The following is a 17,132-nucleotide window of genomic DNA, read 5'->3' on the forward strand; positions in this document are numbered from 1 at the left end:
TTTAAATAACACAAACAAATATCTGTTGTTTCAGTAAGGAACTTCAATGGTAACTTGTAATTGAAAGAAACTCAAACATACTTACAGGAAGGATTAGCAGGCAGCCAGAAGCTTTGATTGGGTCGTTCGGGTGCTTGTTGATGTGGTCTATCATAAATTGGTGCACCGCGACTGGCCAATTGTAAGTCTTGATGGTTTCCATTGATTCCAAATAAAGGAGAATCTGTGTGGAAACCGACTAGCCAGAAGTTGTCGGGAAAAGAATATTAGCAGCAATACACATGATTATCAACCTGACTGCATCCATCTCATCCTCCTCACTGACAGCCATTCTTAGTGCCTTGCCGATCTTGATGCATGAAACTTTCGTAGGCACCTCTCCGAAGTACTTCTCACAAAACTCAATTTCTGGTCTCTTCAGGACGTGGGTGCTTGGGAAAACATCATTAACCTTACCTCCCAGTGGCATACCCAGAATCAGGGAAATGTCTTGAGGGTGCACCTTTAATAATTTGCCAGCTAGGTTGATTGTTTCAGTGGAGGAGGAATACAAGCATAGAAGTTGGAACACAGCTTTGTTGGGTCTTGGTGAGTTGTCCACATCGATCTTATCATTGATAAAAGCTTGGATCAAGTAGTTGAATGGCGTCTCCGCCAACAAATCCTTCTGCCTCTGGGACAACTTTGGAAAAGTAATTTTCAGCTGTGTCCAAGTGTTCTTCAGTGAATACTTGTAGACCTTTGTCAGTTTGGTAGTCAAATTATCGGGTACATTTTTTGGCTCACTAGTAGAGCCAACCAGTATATTTTGGACCTTTCTGGTTTGACTACCAGAACCCACTTCAGTGACCGATAATTTGGACTTCTTTGCCGGTAACTCTTCTTTCTTATCTTTTGTCAGTTTTCTCTTTGCCTCATTTGGTTTCTTCCCTTCTCTGTTTTCCTCAATTGAGACCTGAAAAAATTTCGAAAAACACTTACATAAGGAAAAGCTGAAATTTATGTTTTTCCATACAGTATACATAACCATGTTTAGCATTCAGTTTTCTCAAATCAACTGGTTTACTGGTACTATTTCGTCATACCAGCAAACTGAACAATTTCCTAGGAATTTATCATGTCACATCTATCATTTTCAGCAAGTAACATGCATCAAATCCCCATTTTATACATTACATAATGTCTCGCATTTGAGAAACCTCTTAATAAAAACCTTATATGTAGCATCTGGCCCTCATGAAATCAACTGGTTTACCATTCATACTTGGTCTTATAAGTAAATTGAAGATTTAAGAACTGGTTTACCAGTATACATAACCATGTTTAGCATTCAGTTTTCTCAAATATTTGTTTGTGTGCAAACTCTAAACCCTAAACTCATACCAGCAAACTGAACAATTTCCTAGGAATTTATCATGTCACATCTATCATTTTCAGCAAGTAACATGCATCAAACCCCTAAACCCAGATTACAAAACCATGTTTAGCATTCAGTTTTCTCAAATCAACTGGTTTACTGGTACTATTTCGTCATACCAGAAAACTTAACAATTTCCCAGGCATTTTGTGTTTATAAAATGAAAGTTTATAAAAACACAGATTTAAGAACCCCCCACATAAGAAAGAGGCTATTTTTTAGGAAATCATTCGTGTATTTCATACAGAATACTTAATCATGGTTAGCATTCAGTGTACAAGAAATCATCTGGTTTACCCCTACTATTTAGTTCCAACAGTACACTGAGAATTTTTCCAGAAATTTTATAACATCATTTTGTAAACAGACAAAAGTGGAAGAAAACAAAAAAGTTTTAGGGAACTTACCCTTTTTCTAGGGCTCATCCTTCTCTGACTTTTTTCCTCCGTAGGTGGCATAGATCTACTAGATCTGGTTTCTTCTTCCATTGCCTTCGTTGTTGATTTTTTGGCTGTAGTTTGTTTGACCATTTTCTAAAATCAAGAAACACCACACAGTAATGAAATCACTTAGCTTCCTCTGCCATTCACGAACAATTGATAGTATTTTAAGAACAGAAGGTAGAGAGAGAAACAGAAGGTAGAGAGAGAAAGTTAGGAAGAATACCTTTGTTTGATCTTCCGGTTTGGGGTTTCTTCGAATAACACTTTTCTTCCAACAAAAAATGAAAACTACTTTTGATTTCACTCAGCTTTAAGCTTAAATAACAAGAGATTTTCTGCTTTATGCTTTGATGGTGGTGGTTCGTTTTGTGTTAACTTCTTAGATTTGGAAAACTGGAACGTTTTTGGGGGGATGATGACGAAAAATGAAGCTGATTCGAGAGGCGTGCGAGTGTAAGATGGGACAACTCTCTGCAACGGTCACTTCGTTTCAATCGTGTCAGTCCAAATTTCAAAATCCTCTGAAATTTGCGCGTTTTCCCGGGTAAGATTTGGATGGCATTTTTCGTAAATTAGATGAGGAAAACGGATCGTTCCGTAATTTCCAAGACCCCTCTGACGCGTTGGACCGGAAACGCAATTTTGCGTAGTAATGGATTGGGCTCTCTTTTTCGGCCCAATTTTGGACCTCCCGCCCATTCCCTCAAAGGAAAGTGGCACTTTAATTACGTGGGCAGCCAGGGAGTGGATTAGTTTTGTGGGTTGTGCCAAGTGTCATTGAATTAGGTGCCCATGTGACTAAGTTGGGTTTTAGTCCCTAGATTTTTATACATCCCACTAACAACTCCCACCATCTTTCGACTCAATTAATCGAATCCCATTACTCACCTTATAACCCTTGGTTTAATCATTTTTTTTTTCCTTTTCTTTCGCCTCCCTCAACTAACCATGAATAAGGTATAAGGATCTCTCTTAATTCGATGCCGAGAAAATTTTCGAATACGAAAGGAAAGCCAACCTGTGTCCGATTTTTCCACGTGACCAAACAAACTTCCTTAGTTTTCGAGATCTATCTGACAAATACTCCTCCAAACCCTAAACCCAATTGACATGATCGAACAGAGAAAGAAGAAAATTATGAAATTTTTCTTTCTTGTAAAAAGTCTCACGAAATCTCAGCTTAGTTCCTGGTTTTGTTCCGATTGCGAAATACCCCCCAGTTTGGACCTTTTACTAATTTAGCCACTGTTTTGACTTGACCCAAATATCAAATAGTCCTTAAATTAACCTTGAAAATATGGGATGTTACATGCTACCTGACATCCCGCCCGAACCCGCCCAATAATCTTTACCCGACATAACCTGCTTAATAATGTCATCCATTTATGCGATAATACCTATGAACATTATATGTATGCTTGCTTGTATGTATTTATGTATGCATGTGTAACATATATAAATATATTTTTAAAGTATTTGAAGTGTATAATATAGATATACATACATATATTGTTGTCCATGTGCGGAGTGTCCTTGACACAACATTGTTAAGAGACTAAATTAAATTTTAGTTTCGATAGAAATTTCGGTACCATCGAAATAGAAATATTTTGGTCATTTCGACCGAGATATTTTGAAACTTTGGTGAAACCCCGATATTCGACCGCCCGATACCCGAGAAACCGAAAAGTTTGATGGACTTGGACGGGTTTTTGAGTCTAGGATTTTTTAAATTACCCGCCTGATTAAACCCGAAAGCCCGAATGGACAGAGAGTTTAAAAGCCCGACCGGCCCAACCCTATGAATGACATGAACTCGACCGGCCCGACCCGGACCGATTCCCACCCCTACTCAAAATACAGTCGGACCAGGGGCGGAACTATGTGTAGACTAAGCCAGGCTATAGCCTGGGTTAGCTCTTGTAATTCCGGCCCAAGTTACTAACATCTAAAGGAGGTAGCCCAGATGGTTGAGCGTCTGTCGAGCGCACTTGAGGGCAGGAGTCCGAACTCACCCTTCAACATGATTTCTGTATATTTTTTTACCTAGGTTTTGATAGGAATAATCATCTTTTGGCCCTCAATTTAGAACAAAGTCTTGATTGTACCCTTAACACTTGACCGATTGCCGACTTGACACTAAATTGTGTTTAGACTTTTTTTTTGGGCCCTACTATTGTTGTCTTTCCTCTCTTCTCTTTCCCTTTTTTTTTTTTATCTTTCTTTCCTTTTCATTTTTTTTTTCTATTATCACTTCAGCCTCCACCATAGGCTTCTCCCCTACTTTAGCGAAGTTATCGTGGTATGTCTCCCATATTTCATTTCAACTGATTGGTAAGACAAAAGGGTTGACGTCCTTGATTTTTCTGTTTTCGTCACAAGTTTAACTTCAATTTTTTTTTTTCACTTCTCTAAATCTTGTATGTCTGGCGGTAGAAACTAGAAAATTTAATTGTAAAATAATAAAATAAGCAATTGTATTGCACAAAAAATGTCACCATCTTTCAAAAGTAGTAATGCCTTCAAAGTTCATACACAAAACTTTACTAAAGTCCAGCCCTACCTAAAACCAAATCCTGGGTCCGCCCCTGGGTCCGCCCCTGGGTCGGACTATTCCGTTTCGACTACGAACAAAATCTTGGTTTTAATGAGTAAACCAGAGAGAGTTTACGATGGAACTCCATGGACTTGTTTTACTCGAACAAAAAAGTTGTTTAATTAGTAAGCAATTTTCCAATACATTCCTGGTGGCTGCCAGCCTCTTCATAACATAAGTTTGAATGGTTAAACTTAAGTTTAGGCAGATAAATATAAATTTGGAGAAATTAACAACTACAACAACACAGAGTAAATTTAGTATATTGCTCTTTATATTTAATTGAGAAATTTAATTGGAATAAAAAGCAATAGTACAGAAAAGAAGAAGGAGAAGATGAAGAAAGGTTGTGTTTTTGGATACAAAAGCTTTCTTCATTTTCTCTTCTTCTTGGTATTCATTACAGATGTTTATGCAAGTGAAGGAATATCTGGAACTAATCAAACTAATTTTTATGCCAATCAACTTTATAGCCAATCAGGCTTGAAGGAAAAGGATAAAATCATTGAGTTATCTGGTCAACCAAATAAGGTTAATTTTGATCAATATGGAGGTTATGTTACAGTTAACAAAGAGGCTGGAAAATCATTATTTTATTACTTTGTTGAAGCTGATGGTACTAACAAAGATTCAGCCCCTCTCATAATTTGGTTTAATGGAGGTATGCAAACCTTATAATTACATATACACATGTATAGAGAGATATTGTTCAAAATAAATGCTAAACCGCCCGAAAAAATAGACTTACCACGGGCCGAAAGAGGATGTAGTCGGCTCCTATTGGGCGCGCCCTGGTAATAGGGGAACGGTCCATCCGATAGGAGCCAGCCACCTTTGCTTTCGGCCTGAAGTCGGCCCATTTTCTCAGGTTGTTTAGCATTATTGATTGTTTTGACGTTGTTCTAGATGATAGGACCAATAAATAGATCTTTATGCTACAAAAAGGCTTCATGTATGAAGATTTACCAATGCTTGTTAGAAAAGTCTAGTGCTTATAGAATCACCTGCATATAACACAAAAGTTAAGCACCCTTAGATGTGCCTTATACATAACAAGTTGAGTATTTTTTGTGTGTTGCATTGGAGAAGGATTTGAATGGGAGACACTCAATTTAACCATATAAGAAAGAGAATCTCGATTTAGACTTGATGTTTTTTGAGTTTTGCATTGGAGATGTTCTAAATATTATAAATGCAAACTTACAAATCTATGTGGTATTCGTTTTGGTATAGGCCCTGGATGTTCTTCATTAATTGGAGCTATGGGAGAACTTGGACCTTTTAGAGTGAGAAGTGATGGTAAATCGCTCGCCCAAAATCCTTACGCATGGAATAAAGGTAATATATTATGAAGTATACACATAATATGTATTAACATTAAGATTCTATTGTTAGGTCAAAGTGCATTAACCCTAAAATCTCAACTTTGATTAATAACTTGTATATATGTGTATTTTGGATGTAGTTGCCAATGTTTTATTCTTGGAGTCACCAGCTGGTGTGGGTTTCTCCTACTCCAATAGAACACATGATTATGAAACAACAGGAGATCAAAGTACTTCTCAAGATGCTTACATTTTTATATTGAATTGGCTTGAAAGATTCCCTGAATACAAAAACAGAGATTTATATTTAAGTGGTGAAAGCTATGCTGGTCATTATGTGCCTCAACTTGCTATGGTTATTAATAGACATAAAAATAACAACACTTTTGTCAACCTCAAAGGAATTGCTGTAAGTAACTCCAACAAAGAAAATTGGTTTCGACCCATTCGATTAATTAATTTTTTTTTAATTATTTTCTTACTAGATATTTGTTTCTGAAATAGATTGGAAATCCTGTAATAGACGATGAAGTTATACGAGGGCATGGATTGCTAAATTTTATCTGGATGCGTGGTTTGATGCCAGACGAAAGTTACCAAGAAATACTTGAGATTTGTGATTTTAAATCGGGAAGTATTAGTAACGAATGCAATGATGCAATAGGGAGTGAAGACATGAGAATGATGACAATTAGAGGCACGGAACAGAACAATGTTTATGACCGTTTGTGCAAAACCGAAAATATTACTCAAACCCCTATGCAGACTTCGGTATTATTCTTTTTTCCTTAAGATAGAGTCTTGCAATTATATAGACTTCATTTTAGGTCTTGCTCATAGTACAACAACCGGCTAGATGTGGGGCTCAACGTATTTTTTTTTTGTTTTTCCATGTATATGTAGATAGAGTTTCCCGATCCGTGCTACATTACCTATTTGAATTACTACATGAATCTACCAGAAGTTCGGCGGGCTCTTCATGCTACTGCATCTGATTCAACTCTTAAATGGGATTTCTGCGCCGACAGGTATCCGAAGCAATATATTTATTTTTCGAAAAGGAATAGAACGAATGACCTACCGGACAGAGCCATAGAGCCAGAGAAAACTTTAGAAGATTTGAGAGGGAATTATAAATCAATGGTCAGGGATGTTGTTTGATTTGTGTCCCAAATCAAAGAGAAGTTGACAAAACAATTTGACCCTTTGATTTGGAATTCCCCCAAATCTGTCTGGATTTCCCTCGCTAGATCATTTTCCTTCGCTTAAAACAAAGAAAAAGTAAACTTAACAAACCCGGAAAGGATATCTCTAGCGAATGGATTGTCTTAGACGGACCCTATGTTAGTTTAAAGAGCTCCATTGAATCATTGTTGGAGGTCTGCAAAGCATTTTTGTTATATACACTCATATATAAGGTATTTTCGGTTCAAGTCAAAAGAGATGTGAGTGTGGTAGATAAAATAGTAAGTGTATATAAAATTGCCTTCTCATTTTTGTTTTACTTCATACGTATGGCTTTTGATGATTTTATCGATATTTTTCTGTATAGATACGCGGGAGATGGTATTTGGTTGGATAGGCCGATTACTATTTTACCAGTTCTCAAGTCTCTCCTTCGAACCGGGACAAGAATCTTAGTATACAGGTAGTTAAAGTATTAACAATGGCATGTATATTAGAATCATTAAATTTCAAATCTGAGGTCTTGAAGATCCTTCTGGTCTTAGATCATCATCAGATTGGAATTTCTAAGTTACCGTTCCTTGCACAAGCCCACCAAAACTCATAGTCCAACTACATAGTCGATTCTTTGGCGCTCGAGCAATAGACATTAAAACATGTAGTATTTCAGGAGTCACGCGCCCATAAATTAGTTTACAAACTTACACAAATTTCATGACCCATCAACATTTTTTTTTTCTCAAGGCATTAAACATAAACATACTTTAGCAATCTATTCTTTTATTTTATATTAGTTTTCTCGGTACATATTCTGTGTGAAAATTGAAAAAAATAATATGCAAAATTTGTAGCTTATCCATGTAACTAAATCGGAAATAACACAAATAATTAATGTGGACATACCATAATATGTTTTGAGTTCTTTTTCGCTTTTAATTTTGTATTCTGATTTTTTTGGTAAATTTTTGCAATATATGCAGTGGTGATTTTGATTACAAGGTTCCCTACACTATAACTTTAGAAGCTATAAATAAGCTTAATCTAAAACAGACTACACCATGGACTCTGTGGAGTGCAAACAAGGAGGTAATATAATTTCGCTAATCCTAATTAACTATTTCTTTTTGTTATTATTTTGTCTTTAATAATAATTCATTTGTGTATCTAATTTGTTATTTGTTCTTGTAGACGGGTGGGTTCTTCATAGTATATGAAAATGATTTAACATTTGCAACAGTGAGAGCGGCTGGACACGAGGTTCCTCTTTCCCAACCGGAAAAAGCGTTGGTAATGATTGGTGCTTTCCTTAAAAATGAGAGTCTCCCGGTCCCGAACTTTAGAGACTTTGGTATGGGGACAGTTAATTGAGCTACAGACTGTATTAGCTTCCCATGAATTAATATATTGTAACGAATAAATGTATTATGTAATTGTCATATTGAATATAATCGGTTAAAATTAGTGCTATTGTATGTAAAATGATTTATGTGGCGGAAATGATAGTCTTTTCTAATGGTGTTTAGTTTTACTCTGTTTTTATCGGAAAAGATATAATTGCTTGGTAAATAGGCAAAATAAGAATGGGTTGATGAGTAAGCAAGCCAAAACCTAACATTACAAGATCAGTAGAAGCATATTACACAAGGCTTAAAGCCTAAGCATGTTATTCCAAATTCTACCAAGGTCACTAAAAGTTGTGATTCTAAACGAATTCCTTTTTGTTGTTGAGTAATAAATCAAGCTCTTAACTTGAACCACCATGTTATCTATCGATTCCTCTTTCTTGTTATCTCCATCCAACACTCTTTTGTTTTCTATGAACCAAATCGACCGAATGATGGCAACTGGTATGCATATAGCAAATCGATCGAATTCCAAACGATTGTTCACAATGTCTATTGCTACTGATGTAATATGCTATAACTTCCTAAGCCAGTAAACATAAACCCTCAAAATCATTGAGGCTGTTTCACTTGACACATTTAAAAAGTGCCAACCACATGTATAAATAGAATAAAGAATATCAAAGAAGAACTTGGTATCAAAAGAAGAAACCTTCTTTTGACATCTGGATGGTAAGTTTATTCAATTTGATTTATGCAACCCGAAACTCTGGCATGTACTTTTTGGTGTATTAAGATTAGAACAAGCAGCAGCCACCTAAACTTTCTTTTTACAATCTGCTTTGTACTATCAGTTTGTTCGTTTGCTTTAGCCTAAGATTGAAATAAGACACAAGTTAGGGCATTGTCTATTATAAGATATACAATATATATATTGATAGGCTATGACGTCTCACTTAATATATCTTGATGTTTTCATATTTTGCAGACGAGAAAGGGAAGTGTGTTAAGCTAGTGAGGACAAGGGTTGTAACTCCCTAAGCCTTAGCAGTTGTCGATATTGTCCCCGCTTTGACCACCTCCATAGGTACGTGGTTTTGTTTTTGGCGAAGGCACCACGACCCCACCTAAAAGGCCTCGGTATGGGCGAGGACACACGATTCACCCGACCATCAGAGTATGCAGTGACACCGAGACTGTGCTATAGGTGTCCAGAGACTAGGCTATAGGTGTACGTTCAAGCTTAGCAAGTACCGAGGCCTTTTGGGTGTGCTCGTGCTGCATTCGCCAAGAACAAAACCTCGTAGCTGTGTGAGGTGGTCAAAGCGGGGACAATATCGATAACCGCTAAGGCTTGGGGTGTTACAAAGTGGTATCAGAACCGAGGACGACTCTTCGCTGAGGGCGGGGGATTGTAATAGTGTCACATTTCTCGCAAGAGTGTCTAGAGACTGGGCTATAGGTGTACACTACAGCTTAGTAAGTACCGAGGCCTTTTGGGTGGGCTCGTGGTGCCTTCGCCAAGAACAAAACCCCGTACCTGTGTGAGGTGGTCAAAGCGGGAACAATATCAATAACTGCTAAGGCTTGGGGCGTTACAAGAGTTCAAAATTTTGATTGATCCGGAAGCATATTAATGCATGTTATGAGAACTGAAATGCATGTTATATGAACTTATGTTGTCTATCAACGAATTTTATTATTTATATGAATGGAATTTCGGTTCCATGATCGTGTGTGATTTCTCGTAATGGTTTTTGATGAATGGACGACTTGCAGGAACAACAATGGCTAAAAATATAGTACTAAAAGCTCCAAATTGCAACGGAGTTTTTTCAGTTTTTCTCTATTTAAAAAAAATAAAACCAACTTGTGACGGCCTAATACCAAATAAGCCGTCACAACCAATTTGGCGCCAAAGACTTGTACTCGCGCCACCATAACTTCCTTATGACGGCCTCGAGCCGTCATTAATATAACCTCTTTGTGAGGGTTATCGTTTTCTTTTTGACAGCAATAACACTCTTTCTACGTCAACGGTCAATCGTGATATCAGAACGAAGCGTTAGGCTTCTGGACGTCACAAAAACTCCGTATTTTTGTAGTGCTAGCTCTCCCCTTCAATCTCCCTGAAATTACTTTTCATCTTCCTATCTGATTTACCTCTCTAAAATTTCCATCTTTTTCTCTCTAATTTATTTCTTGCCCTTACTCTCCTTAATTATTTTCTTGCTCAAACGGATGGTAATCCTCCGTTGCTATTATGTATCAAATTTTCATCTTCTTCTCTAATTTTTTCTTGATCTTCCTTTGTCTAATTATTTTCTTGCTCAAACAGATAAATCACTATCCAAAATCATATTTCAGCAATGACTGAATCATCATTTTATGTTTTTTTTTTCATCACGAAACTGCTGAAATTATTGCTTTATAGGTTTGCAAATAAATAGTTTTTTAGACTAGCTGATATTTCTCTCTCTCTTTCTTTACGCAGCTAAAATTATTCCTTTTTGGAATTTTTAGATTTCGTGATTTTGAGAAGTTGATTATGGAATTTCATCTTCGATTGATTCAAGTACTGATCTAAATTAATAGTTTTGCTTTTTTCTGCCTATTTGGTGTTTAAAATAATGTAACTTGTTAACGGTTGAGTTTTTATAGAAATTAATTTTGTTTGTGTTAATTAACTCTGGTTTACTTGCTTTCGTTTATGCTAATTTACTCAAATTTTAAGATGATATGTCTTGGATTTGATTTTGATTTTGCAGACCTAATGATATCCTGTAGGACGAAGATTACTGGGGATACATGCACTTTTTTCTCTCCACATTTTTCTCAATTGAGTTTATTAAGAGGATTATGAGTGTGGGGCGATGATACTTCATAGAGTTTGATGTTAATCGTTTTACAATTTGAAGATATTTTGGTTATTAGTTTTACTTTTTGATGTCTGAGTTGCTTCTGTGTCTTTGATTTATGGAAAAACTATCTAAATTGTCACTGATGAATGGCACGGTACTTGCAAATGAACTTAGTTAGTTATTTTACGTTTATGTATTACCGTGCGAGGAATGACTCAAACACTTTGATGTTTGTGGAAAGTGTTCTGCATGAAATGTCTTGGTTAGGCACTAAGTTCATTAAACTTTGGAACAAAGAGTACAAGGGGTTGAGTTGGATCCTGCAAATAAATGAGCAAGAATAGATGAGTTCCCTCGGCACTCCTTGTGGATGTCACAGTGGAGGATTACTATCAACCAGCACAAATAGGGAGATTTGCTGTTTGGTCCCCCTTTCTTATAATTAACTTGTTGTTTGGACTTCCTTTTTCCAGTGTTGCACTTGCACTTTGGACTCCCTTTTTGTTAAATATAACATTTCAAAACTACATGAGACAAATAAATACTATTTTGCCCTCTACTGACATAACCCACTCTTTCTTTGTTTCTCTCACTAGAATTGAAAATTGAATACCAACAAACAAATCATGGATTTAGGTTATCTTTTGGTGGGGTAGTTGTTGTTACATGGGAAGAAGAGAAGCCACTTCTGATGGAGGTTCGGATGAAGATCCTCTTCACCTCACTTTGTCACACACATGTTTACTCTGGGAAGCCAAGGTTTTTATTTCTTTTCTAGAGATAGAGAAAGAGATGATCAGTAATTGAATTAGTTATTTTTTTCTGTGATCAGTGGTCTTATAAATCTCATGTTAACAAAACAACCAACTCTTCTCAATTTTAGAGGGTCAACCCCCATGAAGCAGGAGGGTAAAAAATTAAATCATCAAAACCCATAGTTCATTATAGGAAAATAACCAAAATCTGATCCTAATTCTGATATTTTTTTTTTCCAGAACTTGATGGGTTGTTTATGATTCTTGAGAGTGTTGGTGAAGGATTAACAGAAGTTGAACAAGGAGATCACGTTGTTTCTGTATTTATAGGAGAATGTAAGGAATGTGGCCATTGTAACTCAGAGTATGAACATAAAATTTTGGGTGAACATTAACCATGAGGTATGAACCGATATGATGAAGATCAAACGTGGGAACTGTGAATGTATCTCCCATGGTGAACTTTGAAAACAAGTGTAATGAGAATGAGATGGTTTATCAGACTTAATTGAACCCCAAGTTTAGAGAGAGAAAGTGAGGCATTAAAGAAATTTTCTTTGGACCACTTACATGAGTTAAATAAATTAAGCAGTCCAAATTGCAATATTGATTATGTAAGGGTAAAGTCGGAATTTTGTTAAGTATAACTTTATAGACAGAATATTCTTAGAATATTCCGTCAAAAGGGAGTCCAAAGTGCAACTGGAAAAAGGGAGTCCAAACAGCAAGTCAATTATAGGAAAGGGGGTCCAAACAGCAAATCTCCCGCACAAATAAAGATTCATGGAGGATAGCCAGTTTACAACATAAAAACTGGGTTGGCATATGATTTTTGGGTCATCTATAAGAGACAGCGAGATCTTAGCTAGGTCACCTGGGATATACCAAGTACATTGCATCTGTAAACGCTAAGGCCCAAGTTCTTGGTTAGTGGCTGATAATAAAAAAAACTGTCCGAGTAGGTAGGGAATGCATTGCTTGATTTGTTTTGTCGAGTTGTTAATTAGGTATGAATGATTACCCATTCTTAATTAATTTTCACATGGACGAAGAATTGTTACCTCTTAAAAATTTTAGGGTTATTTTACACTACATTCAGATTTATGAACGTGCGGACTTTCCTTAATTTTATAGAACATTTAATTGAACATATCTGGAGTCTAAATATAAGGCACAATGTAAACATTCAGCATGAGATTAAAGTCAAAGCACTAACGACCTAATTTTTGAGATGTTTAGTTTTTCCGTAATAGTTATTTTAATTACTATTTAATAATTTGTAATCGTATAACATGCGAATGGAGAACTGGACTTCAGTTCCCAACATATCTTTTGGCGTGACAAAAAGTTGATAATGATTAAGGAACCCTCAACAATACCTGGCATAGCCTTTAAGAGATTATAAGTAATTCTCTTGTATTTAACAAATTCACCCACGGTTGTTAGTTGAAGTTAACTGATAGTTAACATTCATGGCCCTACTCTTAATTAATCAAAATGCCATGTCTCTTTCACAAAATGAGGAATATCCACGTCCCTTACGAAAAAAAAGAAATTTGTTTTATCATCACATCTTATTAACTTCTTTTTCTGGGTATAAGAAAATTAGAATGGTATGAGAAGTTTACATTTTACCAAAAAATAATAAATGAAAGATTTTTCATTACGTAAGATCCTTGAATAGGAAGGATTTGGGGATATTTTTTAAACTTATTGCTTGGGGGTCACGCGAGATTTTTTAGACTTATTGCTTAGGATCCACGTCAGACGGTAAAAGTATTTTCTTGAAAACCATGGTTTTTCTAAAACTAGGGGTTCATCGCCGCGGTTTTGAAAGAAAACTATGGGCTTTAGGTCTATATAAAAAAACACCATAGACACTTTCTCTGTCATCCTGAGAAATTTTTTATCTGAAATGTTAGATTTGGCGTTTGAGATACACAATGAGCAGGTCAAGGGGCTCGAAAATGATGGTAAGTTTCTCTGATTTTGTCCATACTATTTTCCTTTGAATGAATTTTATCCTCTAATTTATATTTGGATTTAAAATTTCTTTCACGGTTTTTTTTTATAGAATTGAAAAGTCATGGCTGCAGTGATGTTAGTGGGGTGAAACAATCTAGGAATGTGTGGCATGAGAAAGCAACTGCCAAGCCTGTTTTGAGGACGGAGGAATGCAGGTATAAAAATGAGAATACTAATATCTAGTACTATATGTTGTTTATAACCCTAACAGTCTTGTGAATAATTCGATCATGTTGATGGATCAATATATATCAAGTTTAACTAGTCATTTTGTATCCTAAAAGCAAGATGGATCAATAGTAGGGATCATCCGGTCCACCGCAGTAACTCCACTATTCCATAGGGATAAGGGTAGCCTGAGTCGTCTCACGCCCAAACCTCGAGATAGTTGTTATGTTAGAGACTTTTAATAGTTACGGTTAAATTTGAATTGGTAGACTAGAATCTAAACACATACACGAGCAGACCCAACAGTTAGTGAAACGCGGTTGAAGTTCAGTCTGGATGTGGTTGAGATCGGCATCTTCCATTGACCAATCTCGAGCCAATCCCTGCGTCACTTTGAACTGCTTAGTTTATAAGTGATTTTGGTGCACGACATTGATAATTTAGAGGTACCAAGGGAAGTATCAAGTTTTTACTTCATTGCTGTCTCTTCGATATCAAATAGTCATTGTTCTGTTATGATTAATTACTTCTACTTCTTGTTTTTTTCTTGTTTGAAAATGTAGTTTAATTTTACTTCGTTGATCAAACAGGTTTACCGTTGAGGTAGATGAGCCTATTAAGGACTTAACCACCATTGCGGAGTTTAGTGGCGATGTTGATTACTGGAAGACTCGTTTGTACGATGACAGTGATCGATACATTAATGGAATCAACCATACCCGGTAAGACTTCTATCTCTTTCTATAACAGATTCTTCCTCCAAAGATTCTTCCTCCAACTATTATAGACTAGAGTTTCAACTTTCGTGACCTAAAATTTGATAGTTTTGATTAAGACAATTACGATCAAAAGTAATAGTCTTAATTGAGTTTGTAGTGATATAAATCTCAAAATTGATATTGTTGGGCAATCCCACATTAGTTGAGAAAGGGGTAGGTCTCAGTTAGCAAGTGAGGAGGAAAGCCTCACCTCTTGAGCTAACTTTTTAGGATGAAAATGGCTCGGGATCACCCAACACTGGTATTAGAACCTAGAATAAAAGAGATTTGATCCCAATAGTCTATCCAAGTAAAAAATCGGTATATATGAGAGAGAGATTGTTGGGATAATATTTGACATTGTCTTTTTTTTTTTGAAGAATTGTTTTAGATTGGTTGAATGAAATGTAATGAAACTTTCATACCAATATCTTTTACCAAAAAACACTTAAAAGCCAATACTACTAATCCTAGTAGTATTGATAGACACTTTTACTTAGATGATACCACATCTGGTACTTACTTCATTGTGTTGAATGAACCGTACTAATACTCTCAGGCTGTTGTTCGTGCTTGGGGTGGCGGTAGGGATAGCCCCATTTCGGTACATGACGTCGAATCCTCAGGTTTTCCGCATTGGCTTTATACTGCACCATCTCTTTTCCTCCAAGAACCAAGGGAACAGTCGAAAATTTCGTACCGCCAAGTGTGAAAACATTGGTTGTTTATCAGAAGTAACTATCTGCATTTGTAGAGACTCCACTCAATCGCCCCACATTCTGGTAAAAAATTCGATTATTTCTTCTTCACTAATATGGTAACTGCGTGAAAAGTTAAGAAATAAAGATCGTTCTACAGCGGTAGCTTGATTAACCCTAGGGACAAACGGTTGCGCATCTGGATTCAAAGGTCACCTACTAGATGATTCACCAATGTTCTTCCTCTTAAGTTCTACTAATGCTCTCTGTGAAATATCTCCAAATGCTTGAGGAAACAAACACTATTAATATTCCAAGTCAACCCACTTAACAAAGCAATTCGATTTTATATAAAAACTTCAAAATAAAATTTGGATGATTCAAACAATTGAAGTCTTTGGGAGTTCACTAGTAAATGTGGGTGGTTGTTGGGAAGTTATGAAGTTCATAATGAAAATAGCTTCATCTGCCAACTTATTAATGAACATGTTGGTGAGAAACTTCATCCTCATAACAATATTGGGGAACCCTATTTCTTCCAAGGCAAACCCTAGTGCCATAATATTGAGGCAGTCGAATGGGTTCCTAAGTAGAACAAACATCAACAGAGAGTAAAGCTCCCGATCTTCGGTATGGAAATCACGAAGATTGTTGACGGTAAATGGGTTGTTGTCGACTTGATACTTAGGGTCCATTCAGTGAAGTTGCAGGAATATTGGTGAAAATGAGTACGGTATTGGAGAGAATATTTGACATTGTTAGGAGCGTCATCCCTTGGGCTAGCTTTTGAGGTGAGAGGCACAAGACACCCGACATACCTAGCTAGTCAAATGATAGAGGAATGATTTAAATGATTTGCATTTAAGAATTAGTCTAAAGTTCAATATACATGAAACAGGTATGGAAAGAAGAAGCAAAATGTCAAATGTATCAGAATCGGTGTATATGCCGAGTGTCGAGTTCTACTCATTGCGAGCATAGATATTCGAGTAGGCGGTAATAAGGGTAATATAAAAATCAAGGGAAATCTTCTTATGAATATCTCGAAGATATAAAAGGATTGGATACACTAAGGATTTGGGTCGTTTCCATAGTTATGTTATTTCTCTTTATTTTTCCATCTATTGTAGTATTGTTCTATTATAAATAAATGTGGAGGTATACGGTTTTCCTTAACCAAAACCTAAATCTTTCATGGTATCTGAACTTAAAAGACTCCAACAAGTAGAGTTTCGATCTTATTTAGCTTCCGCTCAACCGGCGGCGGTAGCCACTTCTATTACTACCGTCCACCGGAATCATAGTTATTTTTTTTCTAATTTTTTAATTAGCTTAGTTCATATTTCTCAATAAGTTTAGTCAAGGTTTACTATCGAAGTTTTTTTTTTTTTAATGTTTTTCAATAATATTCAATGGTTGCAACTCTAGTTACAAATATTATAGTATTCAACTGTGGATTTTAAGGTTCATATTATCAAGAAAGAAAGCGCATCCACAATGACAAATCTTTTTTGCGCTTGGAGTATATAATAATGACAGATAGATTATTTATAATGGG

At 36.2% G+C, this 17,132-nt stretch overlaps 2 protein-coding genes across 2 annotated transcripts; both read left to right on the plus strand.

Moving 5' to 3' along the window:
* Window positions 1-4,704: 4,704 nt before the first annotated feature.
* On the plus strand, window positions 4,705-8,479 carry LOC147544621 (serine carboxypeptidase-like 40). The gene is made up of 8 exons (XM_086637262.1): window positions 4,705-5,117; window positions 5,690-5,794; window positions 5,922-6,190; window positions 6,286-6,552; window positions 6,685-6,809; window positions 7,334-7,429; window positions 7,947-8,052; window positions 8,155-8,479. Exons 1-8 carry the CDS (start codon window positions 4,793-4,795, stop codon window positions 8,332-8,334), a joined length of 1,473 nt encoding a protein of 490 aa, XP_086493388.1. The 5' UTR covers window positions 4,705-4,792; the 3' UTR covers window positions 8,335-8,479.
* Window positions 8,480-13,819: 5,340 nt separating this feature from the next.
* LOC147544622 (uncharacterized) lies at window positions 13,820-16,764 on the plus strand. Its single transcript, XM_086637264.1, has 4 exons — window positions 13,820-13,898; window positions 14,000-14,105; window positions 14,709-14,840; window positions 15,465-16,764. The coding sequence occupies exons 1-4, from the start codon at window positions 13,841-13,843 to the stop codon at window positions 15,586-15,588; spliced, it is 420 nt and encodes a 139-aa protein (XP_086493390.1). The 5' UTR covers window positions 13,820-13,840; the 3' UTR covers window positions 15,589-16,764.
* The last annotated feature ends 368 nt before the right edge of the window (window positions 16,765-17,132 follow it).

Source organism: Eschscholzia californica, unplaced genomic scaffold (assembly GCF_041429995.1).
Source record: "Eschscholzia californica isolate CP2 unplaced genomic scaffold, dmEscCali1.0.p SCAF_4, whole genome shotgun sequence".
In the NCBI taxonomy this organism is placed as follows: Eukaryota; Viridiplantae; Streptophyta; class Magnoliopsida; order Ranunculales; family Papaveraceae; genus Eschscholzia; species Eschscholzia californica.

Coding starts and splice junctions, on each gene's coding strand:
- LOC147544621 (XM_086637262.1), top strand. CDS start 4,793: ATGAAGAAAGGTTGTGTTTTTGGATACAAAAGCTTTCTTCATTTTCTC. Junction 6,810..7,333: donor TGGGATTTCTGCGCCGACAG/GTATCCGAAGCA, acceptor TTTTCTGTATAG/ATACGCGGGAGATGGTATTT. Junction 7,430..7,946: donor ACAAGAATCTTAGTATACAG/GTAGTTAAAGTA, acceptor CAATATATGCAG/TGGTGATTTTGATTACAAGG.
- LOC147544622 (XM_086637264.1), top strand. CDS start 13,841: ATGTTAGATTTGGCGTTTGAGATACACAATGAGCAGGTCAAGGGGCTC. Junction 14,106..14,708: donor TTGAGGACGGAGGAATGCAG/GTATAAAAATGA, acceptor TTGATCAAACAG/GTTTACCGTTGAGGTAGATG. Junction 14,841..15,464: donor AATGGAATCAACCATACCCG/GTAAGACTTCTA, acceptor GGGTGGCGGTAG/GGATAGCCCCATTTCGGTAC.